General features: G+C 45.0%; 1 protein-coding gene across 2 annotated transcripts in view; it reads left to right on the plus strand.

Annotated features, from left to right (window-relative positions):
• The window catches only part of TRIM36 (tripartite motif containing 36), a 213,752-nt gene that overhangs the window by 182,501 nt on the left and 8,587 nt on the right, over positions 1–22,664 (plus strand). For both annotated transcript variants that reach the window (XM_033929084.1, XM_033929085.1), the window contains exon 7: positions 16,804–16,925. In XM_033929084.1, coding sequence (XP_033784975.1) covers positions 16,804–16,925 — 122 coding nt within the window. The remainder of the gene's footprint in view (positions 1–16,803; positions 16,926–22,664) is intronic.

A 22,664-nucleotide genomic window follows, 5' to 3' on the forward strand; every position in this document is an offset into this window, starting at 1 on the left:
CCTCCTGGACCCGGTATCGGCCCCGGTACCCTCGGTTCTGGACTACTTATTCCATTTGTCGCGCTCTGGCCTGAAAACCACTTCGGTGCGTGTCCATCTTAGTGCGATTTCCGCCTTCCACCAACACCTGGATGGACGCCCTCTGTCTCTCCATCCCTTGGTGACACGCTTCATGAAAGGATTACTCAGGGTTTGTCCCCCGCTCAAACCTCCCCCAGTCGTATGGAATTTGAATGTGGTTTTAGCTCAACTGATGAAACCACCCTTTGAGCCACTCAACAAGTCCCTCTTGAAATTTCTGACTTGGAAGGTGGTGTTTCTGATTGCCCTCACCTCCGCTAGGCGGATTGGGGAACTACAAGCCTTGGTTGCGGACCCACCCTTCACCGTATTCCATCATGACAAGGTGGTCCTCCGCACCCATCCTAAGTTTGTCCCGAAGGTTGTTTCTGATTTCCACCTCAATCAGTCCATTGTCCTTCCTGTGTTCTTCCCTAAGCCCCACTCCCATCCTGGCGAGACGGCGCTTCACACGCTTGACTGTAAGAGGGCGTTGGCATTTTACCTTCAACGCACCAAGTCCCACCGGAAGGTCCCGCAATTATTCTTGTCCTTCGATCCCAATCGATTAGGGCACCCAGTTTCCAAGCGCACTCTGTCTAACTGGTTGGCGGCGTGCATCTCCCTTTGCTATACTCAGGCTGGCCTTCCTCCCCCGGGTCGAGTCACGGGGCACAAGGTCCGAGCAATGGCAGCTTCGATAGCCTTCCTCCGTTCCACCCCGATGGAAGACATATGTAAGGCTGCCACTTGGTCTTCGGTTCATACATTCACCTCTCACTACTGTCTGGACACTCTGTCCAGGAGTGACGGCCGGTTTGGCCAGTCAGTTTTACAAAATCTGTTTTCTTAAAATTGCCATCCTCCCACCTGCCCTTTTTGGTTTGGCTTGGAGGTCACCCACATGTGAGAATATCATGCCTGCTTGTCCTGGGATAAAGCACAGTTACTTACCGTAACAGGTGTTATCCAGGGACAGCAGGCATATATTCTCACAACCCGCCCACCTCCCCGGGGATGGCTTCTAAGCTAGTTATGGAACTGAGGACCACGAGGTGGGATGCGCCCTCTAGTGGGCAGAAGGCACGCACATGCGTGGTGCAGTGTGCAAACTTGAAACTTCTAGCAAGTTTGCTTGAAAAGCTGTCCGCGCCGGGGCTCCGTAGATGACGTCACCCACATGTGAGAATATATGCCTGCTGTCCCTGGATAACACCTGTTACGGTAAGTAACTGTGCTATTTGTTCTTTCCTTTCAAAATATTGTAGTTCTCCTCCTTTTTGTGCCAGTACAGTCGTCTGTTTTAATACTTAGTTGTTGTCATTGCTGTTTTTGATTTATTAATTTTTTTAAAAAAATGATGTCATTTTAATATTTGATGTCTTTTCATTATTCTGTCTTAATTGTCTTTACCCCACTGAAATGTTTTATGAATGTTAACCGCTTTGAAACTTTGAAAAGGCAGGATAACAAAATTTAAATAAACTTAACCTTGAAACTTGATCTGCAGATTGGAATAATGAGTAAGGTGATTACATAGTAACATAGTAAATGATGGCAGATAGAGACCTGAATTGTCCGTCCAGTCTGCCCATAAGTCATAGGTATCAAATTTAAGGCCCGAGAGTCGAATGTGGCCTGCCTGGCCATTTTTTGCAGCCCGCGGTCCATTGACTCTGGTATTATCTTGTGGCCGCCTCCCTCCTCCTCAAAGCCGCAGTGTGCATGAAGCCGCGTGTATCGGCTTCTCGCTCATCCCACGTCTCATCCAGAAGCATTCCCTTTGATGTTGTGATGTCATAGAGAAGGCTCCCAGTTCAGGTGCAAGAAGTGCGAGGAGCCGCTGCACGCGGCTTCATGCACATTGCGGCTGTGAGGAGGAGGGAGTCGGCCACAGGAAAACACCGGAGGCTTTGGACTGCGGGCCACATAAAATGGCCAGATGGGAACTGTCCAAAAAATAAGACAACCGCCAGAGGGAGGCACAGTATGGAGGGAGGGAGACAACAAAGGTAAGGGGAATTATTTTATTTTCAATTTAGTATATTAATTGTGTCAATTTTGAGAATTTTAATCTGCTATCTATATTTTGCACTGCTCAGGAAGAAATACATTTGTTTCTTTTTCTCTGGGGGTTGTACTGCATGCAGAGTCTTGAATTAGAGAATGACACGGTGGCTGGTTACCCGCGGCTAGCCGCATTTAGCCGCGGGTAACCCGCCAAAATGGGGAAGAAAAAATAGTGGCCTCTGCGGGACGGGGACAAGGCCATTCACCGCCCTGTGGAGCGGTGAATGGACTTGTCCCCGCAGTGAGGCAATCAAGGATCGCGCGGTCCCCGCCATCTCCCTCCCTCCTTACCGCTGGTTGAATTTCTGCCGGTCCGCACGAAAGAAAAAAAAAAAAAAGCCTTCCTTTTCCCCTGCTCTTATCGCCATGCTCATGCTGCAGCTAATAAAGCCGACAGGAAGTCTTTACGACTCAATTCTGAAGTCGGAGAGGACGTTCTGGGCCAGCCAATCGCTGCCTGGCTGGCCCAGAATGTCCTCTCCGACTTCAGAATTGAGTCGGAAAGACTTCCTGTCGGCTTTATTAGCTGCAGCATGAGCATGTCGATAAGAGCAGGGGAAAAGGAAGGAGGCTTTTTTTTTTTTTTTGAGCGGCAGGGAGGCAGCAGGCTGGCTTTGGCTAGGGAGGGAGAAAGGTAGGCAGGCAGGATTCGGGGGTGGGGGTGGGACAAAGTGAGGCAGGCAGTGAGAGGGACATAGGAAGGAGGCACTAGGGGCACTAAAGACATGGGAAGGAGGCACTGGGGGCACTAAAGACAGAAAGGGGCACTAAAGACATGGGAAGGAGGCACTGGGGGCACTAAAGACAGGAAGGGGCACTAAGGACATGGGAAGGAGGCACTGGGGGCACTAAAGACAGGAAGGGGCACTAAGGACATGGGAAGGAGGCACTGGGGGCACTAAAGACAGGAAGGGGCACTAAAGACATGGGAAGGAGGCACTGGGGGCACTAAAGACATGGGAAGGAGGCACTGGGGGCACTAAAGACAGAAAGGGGCACTAAGGACATGGTAAGGAGGCACTGGGGCACTAAAGACATGGGAAGGAGGCACTGGGGGCACTAAAGACAGAAAGGGGCACTAAGGACATGGGAAGGAGGCACTGGGGGCACTAAAGACAGGAAGGGGCACTAAAGACATGGGAAGGAGGCACTGGGGGCACTAAAGACAGAAAGGGGCACTAAGGACATGGGAAGGAGGCACTGGGGGCACTAAAGACAGGAAGGGGCACTAAAGACATGGGAAGGAGGCACTGGGGGCACTAAAGACATGGGAAGGAGGCACTGGGGGCACTAAAGACATGGGAAGGAGGCACTGGGGGCACTAAAGACATGGGAAGGAGGCACTAAGGACATGGGAAGGAGGCACTGGGGGCACTAAAGACATGGGAAGGAGGCACTGGGGGCACTAAAGACAGGAAGGGGCACTAAGGACATGGGAAGGAGGCACTGGGGGCACTAAAGACAGGAAGGGGCACTAAAGACATGGGAAGGAGGCACTGGGGGCACTAAAGACAGAAAGGGGCACTAAGGACATGGGAAGGAGGCACTGGGGCACTAAAGACATGGGAAGGAGGCACTGGGGGCACTAAAGACAGAAAGGGGCACTAAGGACATGGGAAGGAGGCACTGGGGGCACTAAAGACAGGAAGGGGCACTAAAGACATGGGAAGGAGGCACTGGGGGCACTAAGGACATGGGAAGGAGGCACTAGGGGCACTAAAGACATGGGAAGGAGGCACCGGGGGCACTAAGGACATAGGAAGGAAAGAGGGAGGGAATAGAAAGGGACAATTCTTGGGCCTGAGTGCAGAAAGAAAGAAATGAAAGAAAGGATACACAGACAGAAGGAAACGCAACCAGAAACTCATGAAATCAATCACCAGACAGCAAAGGTAGGAAAAATGATTTTATTTTCAATTTAGTGATCAAAATGTGTCAGTTTTGAGAAGTTATATCTGCTGTCTATATTTTGCACTATATTTGTCTATTTTTCTATAGTTACTGAGGTGACCGAGCTTGCGGAGATGGGGCGGAAACAGGGTTTTAAAATTTTAGTCCTAATAGTTTGCCGGTCCACAAAATAATTCTTTTATTTCTGCCGGTTCACGGGTGTAAAAAGGTTGAAAAACACTGATGTAGAGTATGCCGGCTTTCTTTTTCGCCCAGCCGCATGCGTTCAAAAAGCCGCGCTTGCGCGGCTGCTCCGGTTGCGTCAGAGGAGAATATTGAACAAATGAGCACCCGCACGTGCGGCTGGGCGAAAAAGAAAGCCGGCATACTCTACATCTAAGGTGAGATGGCGGGAGAGAGATGGCGGAACACTGCAATCGGTCGGGTGTCTGCCTGCCTGCGCTCACGTTCCAGATCCTCCTGCATTTTTAGTGTGCACAATTGGCCTGATTCGAGCTATAGGTGAACATGGGGGACACGTCATTGCAAGGGAGGCCAAGTCAATTGATTTATTTTATGTTCTGTTTTTACTACAGGGCAGAGGCACTGAAACAGATTCTCAGCGCAGTAGTAGTAGTGGCAGGACTCTCTTCTGTCTTCATGGTGTTTTGCAGTACTGAGGCTTATATGGATGCTGCGGGGACGGGGACAGGGCGGTGAATGGGATGGCAGTGGTGGTGACGGGGCGGTGAAAGGGGTGACGGTGACGGGGCGGTGAAGGGAACGGCGGTGACGGGGCGGTGCAGAGGATGGTGGGCCGGGGACTGTGCAGTGACGGGGACAGATTTTTTCCCCGTGTCATTCTCTATCTTGAATCTTAGGGTTTTTGTTTGTATATATTAGTACTTTTAGTTTGTGGTCCCGTATTTGCATAGGGGTTATCTGTGTTCTGGTAGGAATGAATATTAAAAAGCATACAGTGTGCTTTGTGTAATTTAATTATGTATTAATACAATTATATTGTGTGTATACTGTATATGAAAAATGAATGGAGATAATTGTTACAATGTAATACTATTATAGGGGTGGGGTGTGTTTTGGATTTCGGCCCCTTATTGTGATTGAGTTTGACACCCCCTACCATAAGTTATACTCATTAAAAAATACATGATTAGATTAACTTGTTTCTTCTTTGATATTTCTGGGCCATAGACTGTGAAGTCTGGTATTGTCCTAGGTTCCAAATGCTGAAGTTGCTGTCGAAGCTCACTTCAGCCTATGCAACCATCCCGTTGTTTGCAGGATATCTACCTTAAAGTCTGGCCAGTAACATCCTCCTGTTTCATATTTGTTTTGTCTAGGAGTCGCTGTGCGCCTTTTTGCCTTTGTTGGATCGTCAAAAAAAAAAATCCTTTTTCGGACTCGGCATCCGGGGGCTCCGGGTTGCTGTGGCCGCTGGGCCTCGATCGGCTGCAGCCTGTTTTTCCTATGTCCCGGCCTCTTACCGGGTTTAAAAAGTGCACCCAGTGCGGTCGGCTGCTGTCCATCACCGACCCGCATCAGTGGTGTATCTTGTGCCTGGGGGCTGACCATCCGACCGACGCTTGTCCCAGGTGTGCCCTCAGTATTTTTTCTAGTGTGATTTCTTCTGCTTATCGAAGAAAGCAGAGTTGCTTACTTGCAGCCAGGGTTCTTCTAGACAACAGCATAAATCAGATAATATAAATGCTTCCATTTTTCCAGGGAAGAGTTTTCTGATCCTTGTACATAAACTAAAGAGCCTGGTAAGGCAAGCAGTGGAGCAGGACCTCTGTGTACTGGAAAAAATTATCTTTTTTTGAGACTTAAGAAGGCTGTCCTCCATCAGTGCTATTAGATGACACCGTCTATTTATCTGATTTATTTCTTGTCAACAGAGAACCACTTTTATAAGTAAGTTTCCGTGCTTTGTCTTCCAAGTGGATGTTTGTATCCAAAGTTTTGGAAATTCATTAGCTACTCTCTTTACCACAATCAAATATTATACAAACTTAAGTTGTTGGACTGAGAAGGATTTCTTTTTAATGACATGAATAGTTATAGTAGAGTAGCACATTCTTCTCATAAAAAAAAAGTTAAAACAAATTGGAATAATGGAGCCAAGAATCTAGACAAGTTATTTTGAAGAGGCTAAAAAGTACTTCTGTTTTATAGTATCAAGTTTGTTTTCCATTCACATTTTTTCTTGGCGTGGATAGTTTGTTTAGACAAAACTGGTAGATTTCTAAGTTTAGCTCAGTGCAGAGCACAAAAGCCAAACATAGAAACATGATGGCAGATAAAGGCCAAATGGCCCATCTAGTCTGCCGATCCGCAGTAACCATTATCTCTTTCTCTCTCAGAGAGATCCCACATGCCAATCCCAGGCCCTTTTGAATTCAGACACAGTCTCTGCCTCCACCACCTCTTCTGGGAGACTGTTCCATGCATCTACCACCCTTTCTGTAAAAAAGTATTTCCTTAGATTACTTTGGAGCCTATCACCTCTTAACTTCATCCTATGCCCTCTCATTGCAGAGTTTCCTTTCAAATTAGAGATTCGACTCATGCACATTTACATTACGTAAGTATTTAAACGTGTCTATCATATCTCCCCTCTCCTGTCTTTCCTCCAAAGTATACAGATATTTAAGTCTGTCCCCATATGCCTTATGATGAAGACCACATAACATTTTAGTAGCCTTCCTCTGGACCGACTCCATCCTTTTTATATCTTAAGAACATAAGAAATTGCCTCCGCTGGGTCAGACCAGGGGTCCATCGCGCCCAGCAGTCTACTCCCATGGCGGCCCATCAGGTCCATGACCTGTAAGTGATCATTTGACTAAAACCTTTCAATCCTCATTATTCTTTCATCTATACCCTTTATGAACCTATCTATACCTCTATCTATATCCCTCAATCCCCGTATCCTTCAGGAACTTGTCCAATCCCTCTTTGAATCCCTTTAATGTACTCTGTCCTATCACAGCCTCCGGAAGCACATTCCAGGTGTCCACCACCCTCTTAAGTGAAGAAACATTTCCTAGCGTTGGTTCTAAACCTGTCCCCTTTCAATTTCTCCGAGTGCCCCCTTGTTCTTGTAGTTCCCAATAGGCTGAAGAATCTGTTCCTTTCCACCTTCTCCATGCCCTTCATGATCTTGTAAGTCTCTATCATGTCTCCTCTGAGTCTCCGCTTTTCCAGGGTGAAGAGCCCCAGCCTTTCTAGCCTCTCAAGGTATGAAAGGTTTTCCATACCTTTTATCATTCTTGTCGCTCTTCTCTGAACCCTCTCAAGTATCTCCATGTCCTTTAGGTACGGCGACCAATATTGGACGCAGTATTCCAGATGCGGTCGCACCATCGCGCGATACAGCGGCATGATGACTTCCTTTTGTTTGGTAGTAATACCCTTCTTAATAATACCAAACATTCTGTTTGCCTTCTTGGAGGCTGCTGCACATTGTGCCGTTGACTTCATTGTTGTGTCCACCAACACACCCCAAGTCTTTTTCAAGGTTACTTCCCTCTAGTACTAATCCCCCCATTTGGTAGCTGAACATCGGGTTCTTTTTCCCTATATGCATGAACTTGCATTTCCCGACATTGAAGCTCATCTGCCATTTTTTTGCCCACTCCTCCAGTTTGTTCAGGTCCCTTTGTAGGTCTTCACATTCTTCCACAGTTCTAACCCTGCTACAGAGTTTAGTGTCATCCGCAAATTTTATAACATCACATTTCGTCCCCGTTTCTAGGTCATTAATAAATACATTGAACAGCAGCAGTCCGAGTATCGACCCCTGCGGGACTCTGCTCGTGACCCTCCTCCAGTCCGAGTAGTGGCCCTTCACTCCAACCCTTTGCTTTCTGCCTGCCAACCAGTGTTTAACCCATCTGTGTATGTCCCCTTCCACCCCGTGGTTCCACAGCTTCCTAAGTAGCCGCTCATGGGGTACCTTGTCGAAGGCCTTTTGGAAGTCGAGATAAAATGATGTCTATGGGTTCCCCTTTGTCCATCTGGCTGTTTACCCCCTCAAAGAAGTGCAGTAAGTTTGTTAGGCACAATCTCCCTTTGCAGAAACCATGTTGGCTCTCTTTCATTAGTCCATTTCTTTCAGTGTGCTCACAGTGCTTCTACCATCTTGCCTGGAACCGATGTCAAACTTACCGGCCTGTAGTTTCCCGGGTCACCTCTTGATCCCTTTTTAAAGATAGGTGTAACATTTGCTATCTTCCAGTCCTCCGGGACTTCGCCAGTTTTCAAGGATAGGTTGCAAACTCGTTGGAGTATTTCCGCTATTTCATTTCTTAGTTCTTTTAGTACCCTTGGGTGGATTCCGTCCGGGCCTGGTGATTGTCGCTTTTCAATCTATCTATCTGTTGGAGGACATCCTCATGGCTCACCTCTATTGTCGACAGTTTTTCTTCCTGGTCTCAATTGAAGATCTCTTCGGGTTCTGGTACACTGGATGTGTCCTCGCTTGTGAAGACTGACAAGAAGAACTTGTTTAACATAGTAACATAGTAGATGACGGTAGATAAAGACCCGAATGGTCCATCCAGTCTGCCCAACCTGATTCAATTTAAATTTTTATTTTTATTTTTTAAATTTTAAATTTTTTTTAAATTTTAACCTATCAGCTACCTCTTTTTCCTCCTTTATGACTCCCTTTCTGTCTCCATCATCCAAAGGTCCAACTTCCTCCCTCGCCGGTTGTTTCCCTTTAACATATTTGAAGAATGATTAGAAATTTTTTGCCTCCCCGGCTAGTCTTTCTTCGTATTCCCTTTTTGCTCTCCTAACCACTCGATGACATTCTTTTTGGCATTTCCTGTGTTCCTTCCAGTTTTCCCCGGTTTGGTCCTTTTTCCCATTTCCGGAATGATTTTTTCTTGTCTCCTATCGCTTTCTTCACTTCCTTTTGTTATCCATGCTAGATCTTTTGTTCGGTTTTTTTTTTTTTGCACCGTTTTCTAAATCTGGGGATGTACATAAGTTGTGCTTCTTGCACCGTGCCCTTGAATAGGGACCAGGCTTGCTCCACGGTTTCTGTTTTCCTTGAGCTATTTCTGAGTTTTTTTCTCACCATTACTCTCATAGCGTCATAGTTCCCTTTCTTGAAGTTGAGCGTTGTCACTGTGGTTCTCTTCCCTCTTAATGTTCCTACTTCTAATTTGTACTGGATCATGTTGTGATTGCTGTTTCCTAGTGGTCCTACTACTTTCACTTCCTTCACCTGTCCCCCTAGCCCGTTGAGGATTAGGTCGAGTGTGGCATTTCCTCTCGTTGGTTCCTTGACGAGCTGATCCATAAAGCAGTCCCTCACAGCCTCTAGGAATTCTGTTTCCCTCGCACAGTTTGAGTTTCCAATACTCCAGTCTATCCCAGGGTAGTTAAAATGCCCCATTACCATCACATTTCTGTTTTTGCATTCCTGCCTCAATTCTGCTGCCAGTTCTTCGTCGTTTGCTTCCGTTTATCCAGGCGGACGATAGTACAGTCCCAATTTTATGTCAAAAAACCATTTCTTCCTGGTAATTTAACCCATAATGATTCCAATCCTTCCGCCTTTGTTTCCATATCTACTCTGGTCGAGTGAATGGTGTCTTTTATGTATAGTGCTATTCCTCCACCCTTCTTGTGAGTCCTGTCTCTTCTATAGAGTTTGCAGCTTCCAAAATTTTACACAATTTTCTAGATGAGGTCTCACCAAAATCTTATACAGGGGCACCAATGCCTCCTTTTTCCTACTAGCCATACCTCTCCCTATACAACCGAGCATCCTTCTAGCTTTCGCCATCAACTTTTCAACCTGTGTGGCCACCTTAAGATCGTCACATAAATCACACCCAAGTCCCGCTCTTCTGTCATGCACATAAGCTCTTCACTCCCTAATCTGTACCGTTCCCTTGGGTTTTTGCAGCCCAAATGCATGACCTTGCATTTCTTAGCATTAAATTTTAGTTGCCAAATTTCAAATCATTCTTCAAGCTTCGCCAGGTCTTTCTTCATGTTGTTCACACCACCCAGCGTGTCTACTCTATTGCAGATTTTTGTATCATCCGCAAAGAGGCAAATTTTATCCGACAACCCTTTAGCAATATCTTTTATTAAAATGTTTAAAAGAACAGGCCCAAGAACAGAGCATTGAGGCACACCACTGGTAACATCCCATTCCTCAAAGCGATCTCAATTGATCACTATCCTCTCACCTTCTACTCAACCAGTTCTTGACCCAGCCCGTCCCTACGGAGAATGACGGAGAACAATAAGTTCAGTTGTTATGGAATCAGAATCTTAGGTGGATAAAGTAGTCACACATAAACCAAAACAGGCAAAAAAAAGTTGAATACAGAAAACCAAGAAACAGTTGTTATACGATAATGTATAAGAGCTGCCAGTAATTATACAAGAATTTGATTTGATTTGATTTTTTCATTTAAACATTTAGGGTCCCCTTTACAAAGCCGCAGTAGTTATTCCCATGCAGCAAATGTGTGATACAGCCCATTCAATTCCAGTGGGCTGCGTCGCATTTGCTGTACTGGGACTCACTACCGTAGAGAATGACACGGGGAGCGATCCCCGCAGGCAGCCGCGGCGTGGCGGCGGTTTTCGCTGCGGGTTATGGAGACTCCATAGCCAAATCGCCGCAGACACGGGGACAAAAGTTTTCACCGCCCGCAAAAACGGTGAAAAGATTTGTCCCCGCAGGCCAATGTACCCCCTTCTAAGTACCGCTATTTACCTTGTCTTCACCGTGTGTCTTTGGTTCAGGACCGGGTGTTTGATTTTTTTCCGGCGGCCATGTTTGTCTCCGCCATGTGGTCTGTCTCCTCCAACTCTCTACCCGACTTGCACGTTGCCGCATTGACTCCGCCCCCCCAATATACTGGCTCCTCATTTGTCAGATCTGTTTGCTCAAAGTAGGGGACCAATCGCTACTGCCGCACATGATATTTAATGGGTTGTAGTGCAGCAATAGCGATTGGGAATGGGATTTCGGAGCCGAGCCCAGGATTTGAATTTTGAGTCACTGCCTCGATTGGATTTCACTGCATTCTTGGAGGAGCTGAAAACCTGAAAACTTCGTCAGTTACAAGTAGAGGTAAGGAAAGGACTGTTTGGGTGAATAAAATCAAGCAAGACCGCTGAGCAGCCCAAGTGCTCCACAGAGAAAAATACACCTAAAAGCAACTACACTCACCATAATACTATACTACAGAGGAGATGCTTCCGCTAAACTACAAAATCTATCACTGAGCCTACAAAATGACTCGGGGACGCCACTGTCCCTTGCAGTTAACCACAGGAAACCATCCCCATGTCATTCTTTAAGGATAGGGTTAATCTAAGCAGCTTCCAGAACTGTCCTAACATCTTAACTGCCTGTGTCCCCAATGCTGCTTAGTTGCTTCCAACCTGCCACCATCGACCTGGGTAATTACATTTTCCAGTGTCTATGTTAATCAGCTAATTGAATGAACTGTCTTAAGCAGTTCTCAAACACTCATAGTGGCCCGTAGTCTCTACAAACATTAGTCTTAATGCAAACAAGCAGTCATCTTAGCAATAACAAAGGTAAAATATATTAAATCTGATGAAATTATCATATGTAAATGTATCCAATGTTTTGTTCTTGTGGGACAGTCACTAGAGGGGTACACCTGAAGGAGAAGGGTGTATTAAGACCCCTTGAGAGGAATGGTAGAACTAGGGATGCCCGTTTGAGGCTTTTATGTATGCTGCGGTGACGGTGACGGGGCGGTGAATGGGGTAGCAGTGGCGGTGACGGAGCGGTGAAAGGGATGGCAGTGGCGGTGACGGGGCGGTGCAGAGGATGGTGGGCCGGGGACGGGGCGGTGACGGGGACAAATTTTTTCCCCATGTCATTCTCTACACTACCGTAGCTTTATAAAAGGGGCCCTTAAAATGCAAAAATATAAGACAAAAAGCAAAAATACATAAAACTTTTTATAAATCGCACACCAGCAGAATATTGTAGAACTGCAATTTCAGCATTTTACAAAATCTAAATCCTTTCTGAATTCTAGTGGGAATTGGTATATGCGGTATATAAATTTTTTAATAAATAAATAAAATAAGACAGACCCCTGAAATCGAAATGCTGTTCTCTGTGTCTGATAAATTTGTCAGAAAGGGAAGGTGAAAGTAGCAATCAAAGTGGATGGGCAAACTGGATGTCCAAGTCTGCAACAATCCCCTGTAAAGTGCCTTTATAAAAACAAAAGTTTAAACTTAGTACAAGAATCAATTAGCAACCAAATTAATATTACTGTGTAATTGATAGCAGAAAGACCAGTTGTCTAATCCAGTCTATCTAATTAATTCTGTCTGTACAGTAGAGACAGATCCCAGCTGTTGAAGCTTAATAGCTTGAAGTCTTTCTTTTCTTTGCCAACCAGCTATCTATCTGGTTCCTTGTTGATTTTCCTTTGTCTTAGATAAATGATCACACAAGCTTCTATTCCTAATCCAGCATCCTCTTCCTTGCCATGCCCTGACTGAATTCCATGATAATCTACTACAAATGAAAACAATCTAGGTCTCTGTAGTCTTTCTTGATAATAGCCAGTCATCACCAACATATAAACATGATGGCAAGTAAAGGTCAAATGGCTCATCCAGTCTGCCCATCTGCAGCATCCATTATCTCCTCCTTTTCCTAAGAGATCCCGTGTGCCTGTCCCCACGGTTTCTTGAATTCAAACAGTCTTTGTCTTCACCACTGGGAGACTATTCCACACATCGCACCACTCTTTCTGAAAAAAAAATTATTTCCTTAGATTACACCTGAGCCTATCACCTCTTAACTTTATCTTATGCCCTCTCATTCCAGAGTGTCCTTTCAAATGAGAGACTCTTCTCATCTCTTATCATATCTCCCCTCCCACTTTTCCTCCAAAGTGTACATATTGAGATCTTTAAGTCTGTCCCCATATGCCTTATGATGAAGGCCACCAACCATTTTAGTAACCTTCCTCTGGACTGATTCCATCCTGTTTATATTACATTACATTAGTGATTTCTATTCTGCCATTACCTTGCGGTTCAAGGTGGATTACATATGAATTGTCAGGACATTTAGAAGTACATAAGGAGTGGTTTGGACATTTTCTAAGTTGCTAAGGATTGGAGAATATTGCAGGTGATGCTTGAGGCAGATCTAGTTGTTAGTTTGGTTTTATGTATAGTGTATGAATAGTAGGGTTTTTGTTTCTTTTTTGAAGGTTTAATAGTCTGTGGTCGAGATTAGTAGTTTGGAGAGTTGGTGATCCAGTTTTGCTTTTATCTTTTTAAAGGTGCGGTCTCCAGAATTGTACACAATTCTGTTCCCTGAGCTGGCACCATCAGGCTACTAATCTGAAATTGTCTCTAATTTTGCAGGCACTCTCCATAATAGTACCTTCCTAGTGCTTAATTTCCAAAAGGACAATTTCCAACTGGTTGGCTGCTTGCATCTCATTATGTTATGCTCAGACTAGGCTGCAACTGGAGGGTCGAGTCACAGCCCACAAAATTGGAGCAATGGCAACTTCAGTAACTTTCCTAAGAACTCCTGCTACTTGGTCCTCGGATCATACCTTTACTTCTCATTACTGTCTGGAATCCAAGCAGTATTACAAAATTTATTTTCCTAAACGCCAACACTCCTACCACCCCATTCTGGTTAGCTTGGAGGTCACGACAACGAAAAAGGAGGGGGGAAGGAACAAAGAGTCAAACTGCTGTGAGGAAAATCAATTTATTCAAATATCATATATGTGTCATGTACATAAAGTACAGCAGGCATAAAATCAGAAGGTATAGAAATATAAATGTATAAACTGGACCCCAACACGGCTTCTTTCATTGGTGATACTCTGTATTTTACAGCGTTCTTATTAGCTTTGGTAAGTCATCTGTTTGTTTTACTCTGGATGCAGCTTCATGCCCTTAAATTGTGATGCTTTAGTGTGTGTGTGTTTTTTTTTGTTTTTTTTTTAACTTTTATTCAGTTTTTAATTAGCTTGTTTGTAATCCTGCTTAATTTAAATGCTCCCTTAGACACAGCGTTATTTTTGGCACCATATCAGATAGCAGACTTTGAGAAGTATTTTACATTTCTTTTTATTTTCCTGAGTTTTGTTTTCCACAGCCTTATTTTATCCTTATACATTTTCTTCTCTCTTTTTTTGTTTATTTGAGCTGACATTTTTCATGTTTGCAGTTTTTGGTCCTTCATGCCTCTTTTTGTTGTTTCAACAGTTTTCTTTGATTAGTAGTAATCTGGCGCCATCTACTGGGTAGGTTTGGTTTCTTTTTCTTTTTGGTTTTTGTGCTCCATTTGTATTATTCATATTGATACATGTTTATGTAGCATCTGTATACACATATCTTTTACATATGCTTCATTATTTAACGGTGTTATTGTGTATTTATTTATATGTTTATATTGCCATTCATTTGCAGATTTTGGAATTTTAGTGTATACATGCTTTATATTATTTACCGTATTTTCGCGGATATAACGCGCACCCGTGTAAAACGCGCACACGGGTATAGCGCGCAGAAACCACACTTGTATGTACGGAAACTTTTGTATACAGCGCTCATGGGTATACCGCGCATGCTGCCCGACTCTCCTCTGGCCACCCCGACTCTCCTTTCGCCCTCCCCGACTCTCCTCTGGTTGCCCCGACTCACCGTTCACCCGCCCTGACTTTCGGTGCACTGCCCCGCCTCTCCGTGCGCTGTCCCGACTCTCCGTTCACCTGCCATGACTTTCCGTCCCCCCTTGAAGGTCTGTCCCCATCCTGAAAGCCTGATGCCCCCCCTCGACGTCCGATTCTTCTCCCCCCTCGGCAGGACCACTCGCACCCCCACCCCGAAGGACCGCCGACTCCCCGACAATATCGGGCCAGGAGGGAGCCCAAACCCTCCTGGCCACGGCGACCCCCTACCCCCACCTCGCACTACATTACGGGCAGGAGGGATCCCAGGCCCTCCTGCCCTCGACGCAAACCCCCCTCCCCCCCAACGACCGCCCCCCCAAGAACCTCCGACCGCCCCCCCAGCCGACCCGCGATCCCCCTAGCGACCCCCACGACCCCCCCACCCCCCTTCCCCGTACCTTTGGTAGTTGGCCGGACAGACGGGAGCCAAACCCGCCTGTCCGGCAGGCAGCCAACGAAGGAATGAGGCCGGATTGGCCCATCCATCCTAAAGCTCCGCCTACTGGTGGGGCCTAAGGCGCGTGGGCCAATCAGAATAGGCCCTGGAGCCTTAGGTCCCACCTGGGGGCGTGGCCTGAGGCACATGGTCGGGTTGGGCCCATGTGCCTCAGGCCGCGCCCCCAGGTGGGACCTAAGGCTCCAGGGCCTATTCTGATTGGCCCACGCGCCTTAGGCCCCACCAGTAGGCGGAGCTTTAGGATGGATGGGCCAATCCGGCCTCATTCCTTCGTTGGCTGCCTGCCGGACAGGCGGGTTTGGCTCCCGTCTGTCCGGCCAACTACCAAAGGTACGGGGAAGGGGGGTGGGGGGGTCGTGGGGGTCGCTAGGGGGATCGCGGGTCGGCTGGGGGGGCGGTCGGAGGTTCTTGGGGGGGCGGTCGTTGGGGGGGAGGGGGGTTTGCGTCGAGGGCAGGAGGGCCTAGGATCCCTCCTGCCCGTAATGTAGTGCGAGGTGGGGGTAGGGGGTCGCCGTGGCCAGGAGGGTTTGGGCTCCCTCCTGGCCCGATATTGTCGGGGAGTCGGCGGTCCTTCGGGGTGGGGGTGCGAGCGTCCTTCCGGATGATGAATCGGGCGTCGGGCGGGGTGTGAAATATGAAAAAAAAATTTTGTATACCGCGCTCAGGCATATAACGCGCGAAGGGTATGCGCGGTACGTAAAAACGTGTATAACGTGCGCGTTATATCCGCGAAAATATGGTATTATATATGTTTTCAGACTATTTGTTTATGGTTTATTTTGCTGTTCTGTTTTATAGGCTTCCATTTTATACACTCCTGAGGAAAGCTACCCTAGCCGAAACACGGACCATGTTGGGGTCCAGTTTATACATTTATATTTCTATACCTGCTATGATTTTAAGCCTGCTGTATTTTATGTACATGACACATATATTTGACATGAATATATGATATTTTAATAAATTGATTGTCCTCACAGCGTTTTGACTCTGTGTCCCTTCCCCAATCCTTTTTCGTTGTCATATCCTGCACGTGGGGCTGTTTTTTCCTTTATATTGTGTGATACATAGCTTGGAGGTCACCCATACGTGAGAATATACTGCGTGTCCTGGGATAAAGCACAGTTACAGTAACTGGTGTTATTCAGGGACAGCAGGCAGATTCTCACAACCCACCCACCTCACCTGGTTGACTTCTTAGCTGGTTACCTGAAATGAGGAAATGCATGCCTTATGTCGGGTGGGAAGGCATTTCTGCATGCGCAGTGCGATCAGTCGCAAACTTTCTAAAGTTCTTAAAACAAGAAGCGCTTTTGCAGCTGTCCGCATCAGCGCTCTGTGGATGACATCACCCTACCTGCTGTCCCTGGATAACACCTGTTAACGGTAAGTAACTGTGCTTTTTGTTCAGATTAATGGAAGGCTTTCCTTTGATCATTTCATTAGTATAGTGTTTTCCTTGCAAATTTGGTAATGAGCACATTCTTATGCATGATACCTACAAATATTTCTTAATGTTTTTTGCTTTATAGTACTTTAATGCTTATCTATTAAATATTGATCTTATAGAATTCAGAAAGCTGCTGAATCTCTGAAATCCTTTCAACCAGCAGCTCTTTCTTCTTTTGAAGAATTTGATCTTGATGTATCAAAGGAAGAAGAGATCCTGGGAAATGTGACCTTTTCTAAGGGTAAGATTTTCATACATATTTGTGCCAAAGGCCTATTTCTTACTGCATTATTCTAGCTATTTAATTTCATGCCAGTTCCTGGACCAAAATGTAGGATTAAATTAATTTTAGGACTTTTAAAAAAAAAATTAGAGACGGGATAATTTATATTTTAGTGACAAGTAATAAGAAATGAATAAATAATTTGTGGATGCATAATAGCAAAAATCATATGTCTACATGCTAATTTAAGTCCATTGACTTGAATATGTGCTTGTGATCAATTTATGTATTTTATTTCCAGTGTGTTAGGATTTGGAACACTGCATTTTTTAAAATTGTGATTGCATAACTAGTATGTAGGGTTTTCTTTCTGTGAAAACCTGTAACTACTGCCAGCAACAATCAAGACAAATGATTATACATTTTTGACAGCACATTAAGATATTAGGGTTTCTGTCATTCTTACTTCAATTTCAAATTTAGAAAGTTAAAAAAATTTCCAAAGAAATAAAACTGGAGAAACGATATGTCTCTGAGGACAAGCAGGCATAATAATATCACATATGAGTGGTGTCATCCATGGAGCCTAGTATAGATACTGCCAATTGCACTGTCACTTTAAATCCTTATGCAGTGCCTGCACTGTTATGCGAGCAGGTGCCTTCCCACCTGATGTTGGTATGTAGAGCCAACAGTTCTAGTGTAATGTGTCTTGTGGTCCTGAACACTAGGGTTTTGTATCTGAACCCGCGAGTTGCTTGCAGAATGCTGTCAATCATCTTTTGAACTCTGCTTCCTTCTCAGGGAATTGCTCCTGCCCCCTCAGTTTAGATTTTTTTTTTCAACCCTCAGGAACACCTAGCTAGCCAGTCTACTTTTGTATTTTTTTGAGCTCTGAGGCCGTCTCTTTGCATAGCTGTTCACATCCCTGGCTGCCTTCTCAAGGGGCATGCCTCTCTGAATTTCATCCTGTGGAGATTCTAACAGCTGATGCCAGCCTTTACGGTTGGGGGGTTATTACAATAGATGCCCAGTTCAGGGTCATTGGACATTGGCTCAGCAAAATGGTCCATAAATCGACTAGAACTCAGCCATTCGACTAGCGCTTTAAGCACTGGAGAAGTCTCTTGAAGGCAAGGCAGTCAGTCTTCTTGGACAATGCGACAACAGTGGCCTATGTCAACAGGCAAAGAGGCACCAGAAGCTCCTCTTTCGGTGGGCAGAAGCTTATTTTCAGGCCCCCCTCTGCCGTGCATGTAGTAGGAGTGGAAAATGTGAAGGCCAACTTTCTCAGTCGGCAGACTCAACCCAGGGAAATGATCACTGTCCCTCACCCAGGTGTTCAATTCCATTGTAGAGCTCCATATGAGTCCTTACGGGAGGCTAGATCTTACATTCAAGATGGTGTTTCTTGTGGCGATTGTCAGCAAGATGAGTTCTGAATTACAAGCTCTGTCCTGCAAGGAGCCATTTCTTAAGTTTATGAAAGCAGGGCTTTCCATGCGCATAGTAACATAGTAGATGACGGCAGATAAAGACCCGAATGGTCCATCCAGTCTGCCCAACCCTACCCACTCTTTAAATTACTGACTTAATTTAAATTTTCCTTCTTCTTAGCTATTGCTGGGCCAGAACCTAAAACTCTGCCCGGTACTATGCTTAGGTTCCATCTACTGAAGTCTCCATCAAAGCTCACTCCAGCCCATCTTAGCCATCAAAGCCCTCCCCAGCCTCAACCAAACGGCCATATACTGACAAAGACCATGCAGTTCTGCCCAGCATTGGCCATACTTTTTCTGATTCTAGATCCTCTGTGTTCATCCCATTCTTTTTTTAACTGTCACCGTTTTCCTTTCCACCACTTCCCTCAGGAGCACATTCCGGGTATCCACCATCCTCTCCGTAAAGAATTTCCTAACATTACTCTACCACCCCTCAACCTCAAATTATGTCCTCTGGTTTTACCATTTTCTTTTCTCTGGAAAAGATTTTGATCTACGTTAATACCTTTTAAGTATTTGAACATCTGAATCGTATCTCCCCTGTTCCTCCTTTCCTCTAGGGTGTACATATTCAGGGCTTCCAGTCTCTCCTCATATAACTATGTGGCAAGTGGCAAGAGCAAAGCGAATATGTTAAACAAATACAGTAGAATATCAGCTATCCATGGTTCCATCCTTCTTACCAAAAGTAGTCTCATTCGGATGATGATGATAATTTTACCAATACCTTATTTTCTGCGGATGCTCCTCCCTTGGCAGGGGACCCGGGACACTACACTGGCACTTTAAATCCTATTTTGGCTTCAGAACCTGGGAATGATTGAACGGTTCTGTGTTTATTTAAATCTACTGCCTTACCGGATCTCATATTAGAGTTTCTGCATGAGCTGAATTTGGACACACAGCCAGCAACTTCTATTTCCTCCTCCCTCATGTGTGGAGTGAAGGTTCAGTCCTTTGCGTTTCCGTGGCATCCAGATATTATTGTCTTGATTTTGGAGCAGTAGGATTCTCCTGAAGGGTCTTGCAAAGTAGCAAGAGCCATGTTCATGCTGTATCCTATGGTACAGGAGTGTCAACTTTTTAGTCAGCCTAAAGTAGATTTCTTCGTTGCACAGGTTACTAAACTCACCTCCCTTCTAAGCGAAGGTGGTGTGGTGCTCAAGGCTATGGGTGGTCATAGCATCAGATGCCAGTCTCCTCGGTTGGAGAACTCATTGCAACTGTTGGACGATTCAGGGTCGTTGGATGCCCTCTCAGAAGCATTGGTTGATCAACAGGCTAAAGCTATGTGCCATTCGGTTGGCTCTAATGAAATTGCAAAAGTCTCAAGAAGGTCAAGCAGTCAGCAGTCAGTCTTCTCTGACAATGTTACAGCGGTGGCATATGTCAATTGTCAGGGAGGCACCAAGAGTGCATCTCTGTCTGGAAGCCTGCATGCTCTTACACTGGGCGGAACATCATCTCCAGGTGCTATAGGCAGCACATGTCGTCGGAGTGGACAGTGTTCAAGCTGTCTTTCTCAGCAGACAGACCTTTGATCTGGGTGAATGAACTATGTCAACAGCAACGTTTCAGGCCATTGTTCAGCACTGGGGCTGCCCCAATTTGACTTCATGGCAACATCAAAGAACAAGAAAGCAGGCAGGTTCTTTAGTCAAAGGTTTGAGCCCTGAAGCGAGGGTCTAGATGCTCTAGTCCAGCCTTGGCCTCATGGCATCCTGTTGTATGACTTTCCTCCCTGGCCCATAATAGGCTGAATCCTTCAACAAATTGCAGCTCATCAGAGAAAGGTCATTCTTGTCGCTCTGGATTGGTCTTGCAGGTCGTGGTACGCAGGACTGATGCATGTTCGCACAAGCCATGGAGTACAAAGGGTATTCTGAAGTGGTTATTGCCACCCTTCTCAAGTCTAAGAAGTTGACTAGTCTCTGCCTATGCTAAAGCGTAGAAGACTTTCCAGCATTGGTGCATCCAGGAACGTGTGGAGTCATTTTCAGCTTTGGTTTCATTGGTGGTAACTTTTCTCAAGCAAGCCTTGATAAGGGCCTCATCCTGGCTTCTCTTCAGATCCACGTTGCAGGGCTCTCTTGTTTCAGAGCTTGAGACCACAGGCCTTCACAGCAGACCACTGATCAAACCACTGTTCCGCTCTTGGGATCTTAATGTGGTTCTGTGATTAGTTGGATTCTCACTAAAGCTACATTTGAGCCACTGAAAGAAGTGTCCCTCTTGAACTTGATGCTAAAGGCTTTTTTTCTGGTAGCTGTGACCTCGGAGCTCTAGGCTCTTTCTTGTAGAGATCCTTTCCTTAGAATCTTGGAGACTGGGGTCTCCTTATTCACTGTTCCTTCTTTTCTGCTGAAGGTGGTTTCAGCGTTTCATGTTAATCAGGAAGTCCGCTTACCTGTATTCCAACCCACCGATTCTAAGAAAAAAGACCACATTTTGAAGAGGTTGGACGTAAGAAGAGTGCTTCTTCATTATCTAGAAGTCACCAATGAATTTAGACTCCTGACCATCTGTTTGTGCTGCTCATTCGACTAAGATGCACCAGCTTCCAAGGCCATGATTTCTAGATGGATTTTCTGTAAGGCCATTTTGTCAGCCTACATTCTCTGGGGGAAACGGGCCTCCTGTTTCCGTTGAGGCACATTTGACAAGAATGTAGCTTTGTGGTGGGCCAAAGTTAGGGCAGTCTCTCCAGCTGAGATTTATAGAGCAGTGACTAAAAAATCACATTGGCTTCCAATAACACACCAATTTACATATAAAATCTTACTGTTAACATTTAAAACAAAATTTCTTCATACACCAAATTTTTTGGATAGACTGCTTATCCCTTATTGCTCTTCAAGAACATTAAGATTCAGTAGTCAACATCTTTTACATATTCCTTCTTTAAGCCATCTTTTTTATGACAAAACTCGCAAATATTTTCTCTGTGAGTGCACCCGAGCACTGGAACTCATTACCAGCTTACTTAAGAGAGGAAAAAAATATCAATAAATTTAAAACAAACTTAAAAACCTTCATGTTCAAGGACGCATATAACTTATGACTTCCCATCCGACCAAAATCACTGATCTCCATCAGTAAATAATTAAGGAAGAGCATAGTTTCCCTTCCCCATTATGCTATTCTTTCTCCTCCTTTCCTATAATTGATTGTAGTTCCACCCTTCTTCCCTTGTATCTCGATCTGTCATGTATCTACCCAAAGTACTAATGGTATGTTATCAATTTTATATTTTTAATGTAATGTACACCGCTTTGACAGTTTTTTTTAAGGCGGTATATCAAATTTTAATAAATTTGGAAACAGTCCACTCTACACACATTTGCAAAGTTTTACAGAGTGGACGTTAAAGCACGAGAGGATGTGGCTTTTGGTTCCTCCATGTTACAGACTGGTACAGTCAGCCTACCCTAGATTTCTAGGACTGCTTTTCTACATCCTGCTTGTCCAGAATGATTTGCCTATTGGACTGGAAAAAGAGATTATGTCCTTACCTTGAAAATATATTTTTCAGTAGCTAGGTGTGTTATTCTGGACCCCCGCCTTATCCTTCCTGCGCCTGCCTACTCTCTCATTCTGTTTGTTCTTATCCAAGTACATATCTTGGATGCCAGTCAGCCCTTTGGGCCCTGAAGAATTTGGTATATGTTCTTAGCGTCTACAGGAGTAGTACTACCTGAACTCCTTTTGATGCTTCGGTTGACTGTTACTTGTTCGTTGAGTGTTCAAGTGTTATGTTTGAGCAGAACAGTTGATTTATTTGGGAAATTTCCCATTTATGTCCTTACTTCGCATAACTTCGAGGGAGCTCTTGCATGCTTAGGTACTAACTGCAGGTGGCAGTAGAGCTTCCGGTGAAGTAGAAGGATCACAGAAAAAATCCAGAGTGAATTCCTTCTGCATATGGCTTGCGGCCATGGGGAGATAACCTGCTTGTCCAGAATGACATACATAGCTACTGGAAAAGATATTATCAAGGCAAGGACATATCTTTTTAAAGCTCAATTTAGTTATCGGTCCTCTTTTTTTTTCACAAATTTGACTTCAGGTTAAGGTTGATTGAATATTTTATATTCAAACATTCATAAAAAACAAGACAACAGTTAATGTTCACTTTGTAAGCGTACATTTGTGGCATATACAGTAAAAAAAAAAAAAAAAGAAAAAAATTAAGTATTTGTAGTGGTATCCTTTGTTACATAGTAGATGATGGCAGATAAAAGACCTGTACGGTCCA

The sequence above is a fragment of the Geotrypetes seraphini genome, chromosome 1, assembly GCF_902459505.1.
Source record: "Geotrypetes seraphini chromosome 1, aGeoSer1.1, whole genome shotgun sequence".
In the NCBI taxonomy this organism is placed as follows: domain Eukaryota; kingdom Metazoa; phylum Chordata; class Amphibia; order Gymnophiona; family Dermophiidae; genus Geotrypetes; species Geotrypetes seraphini.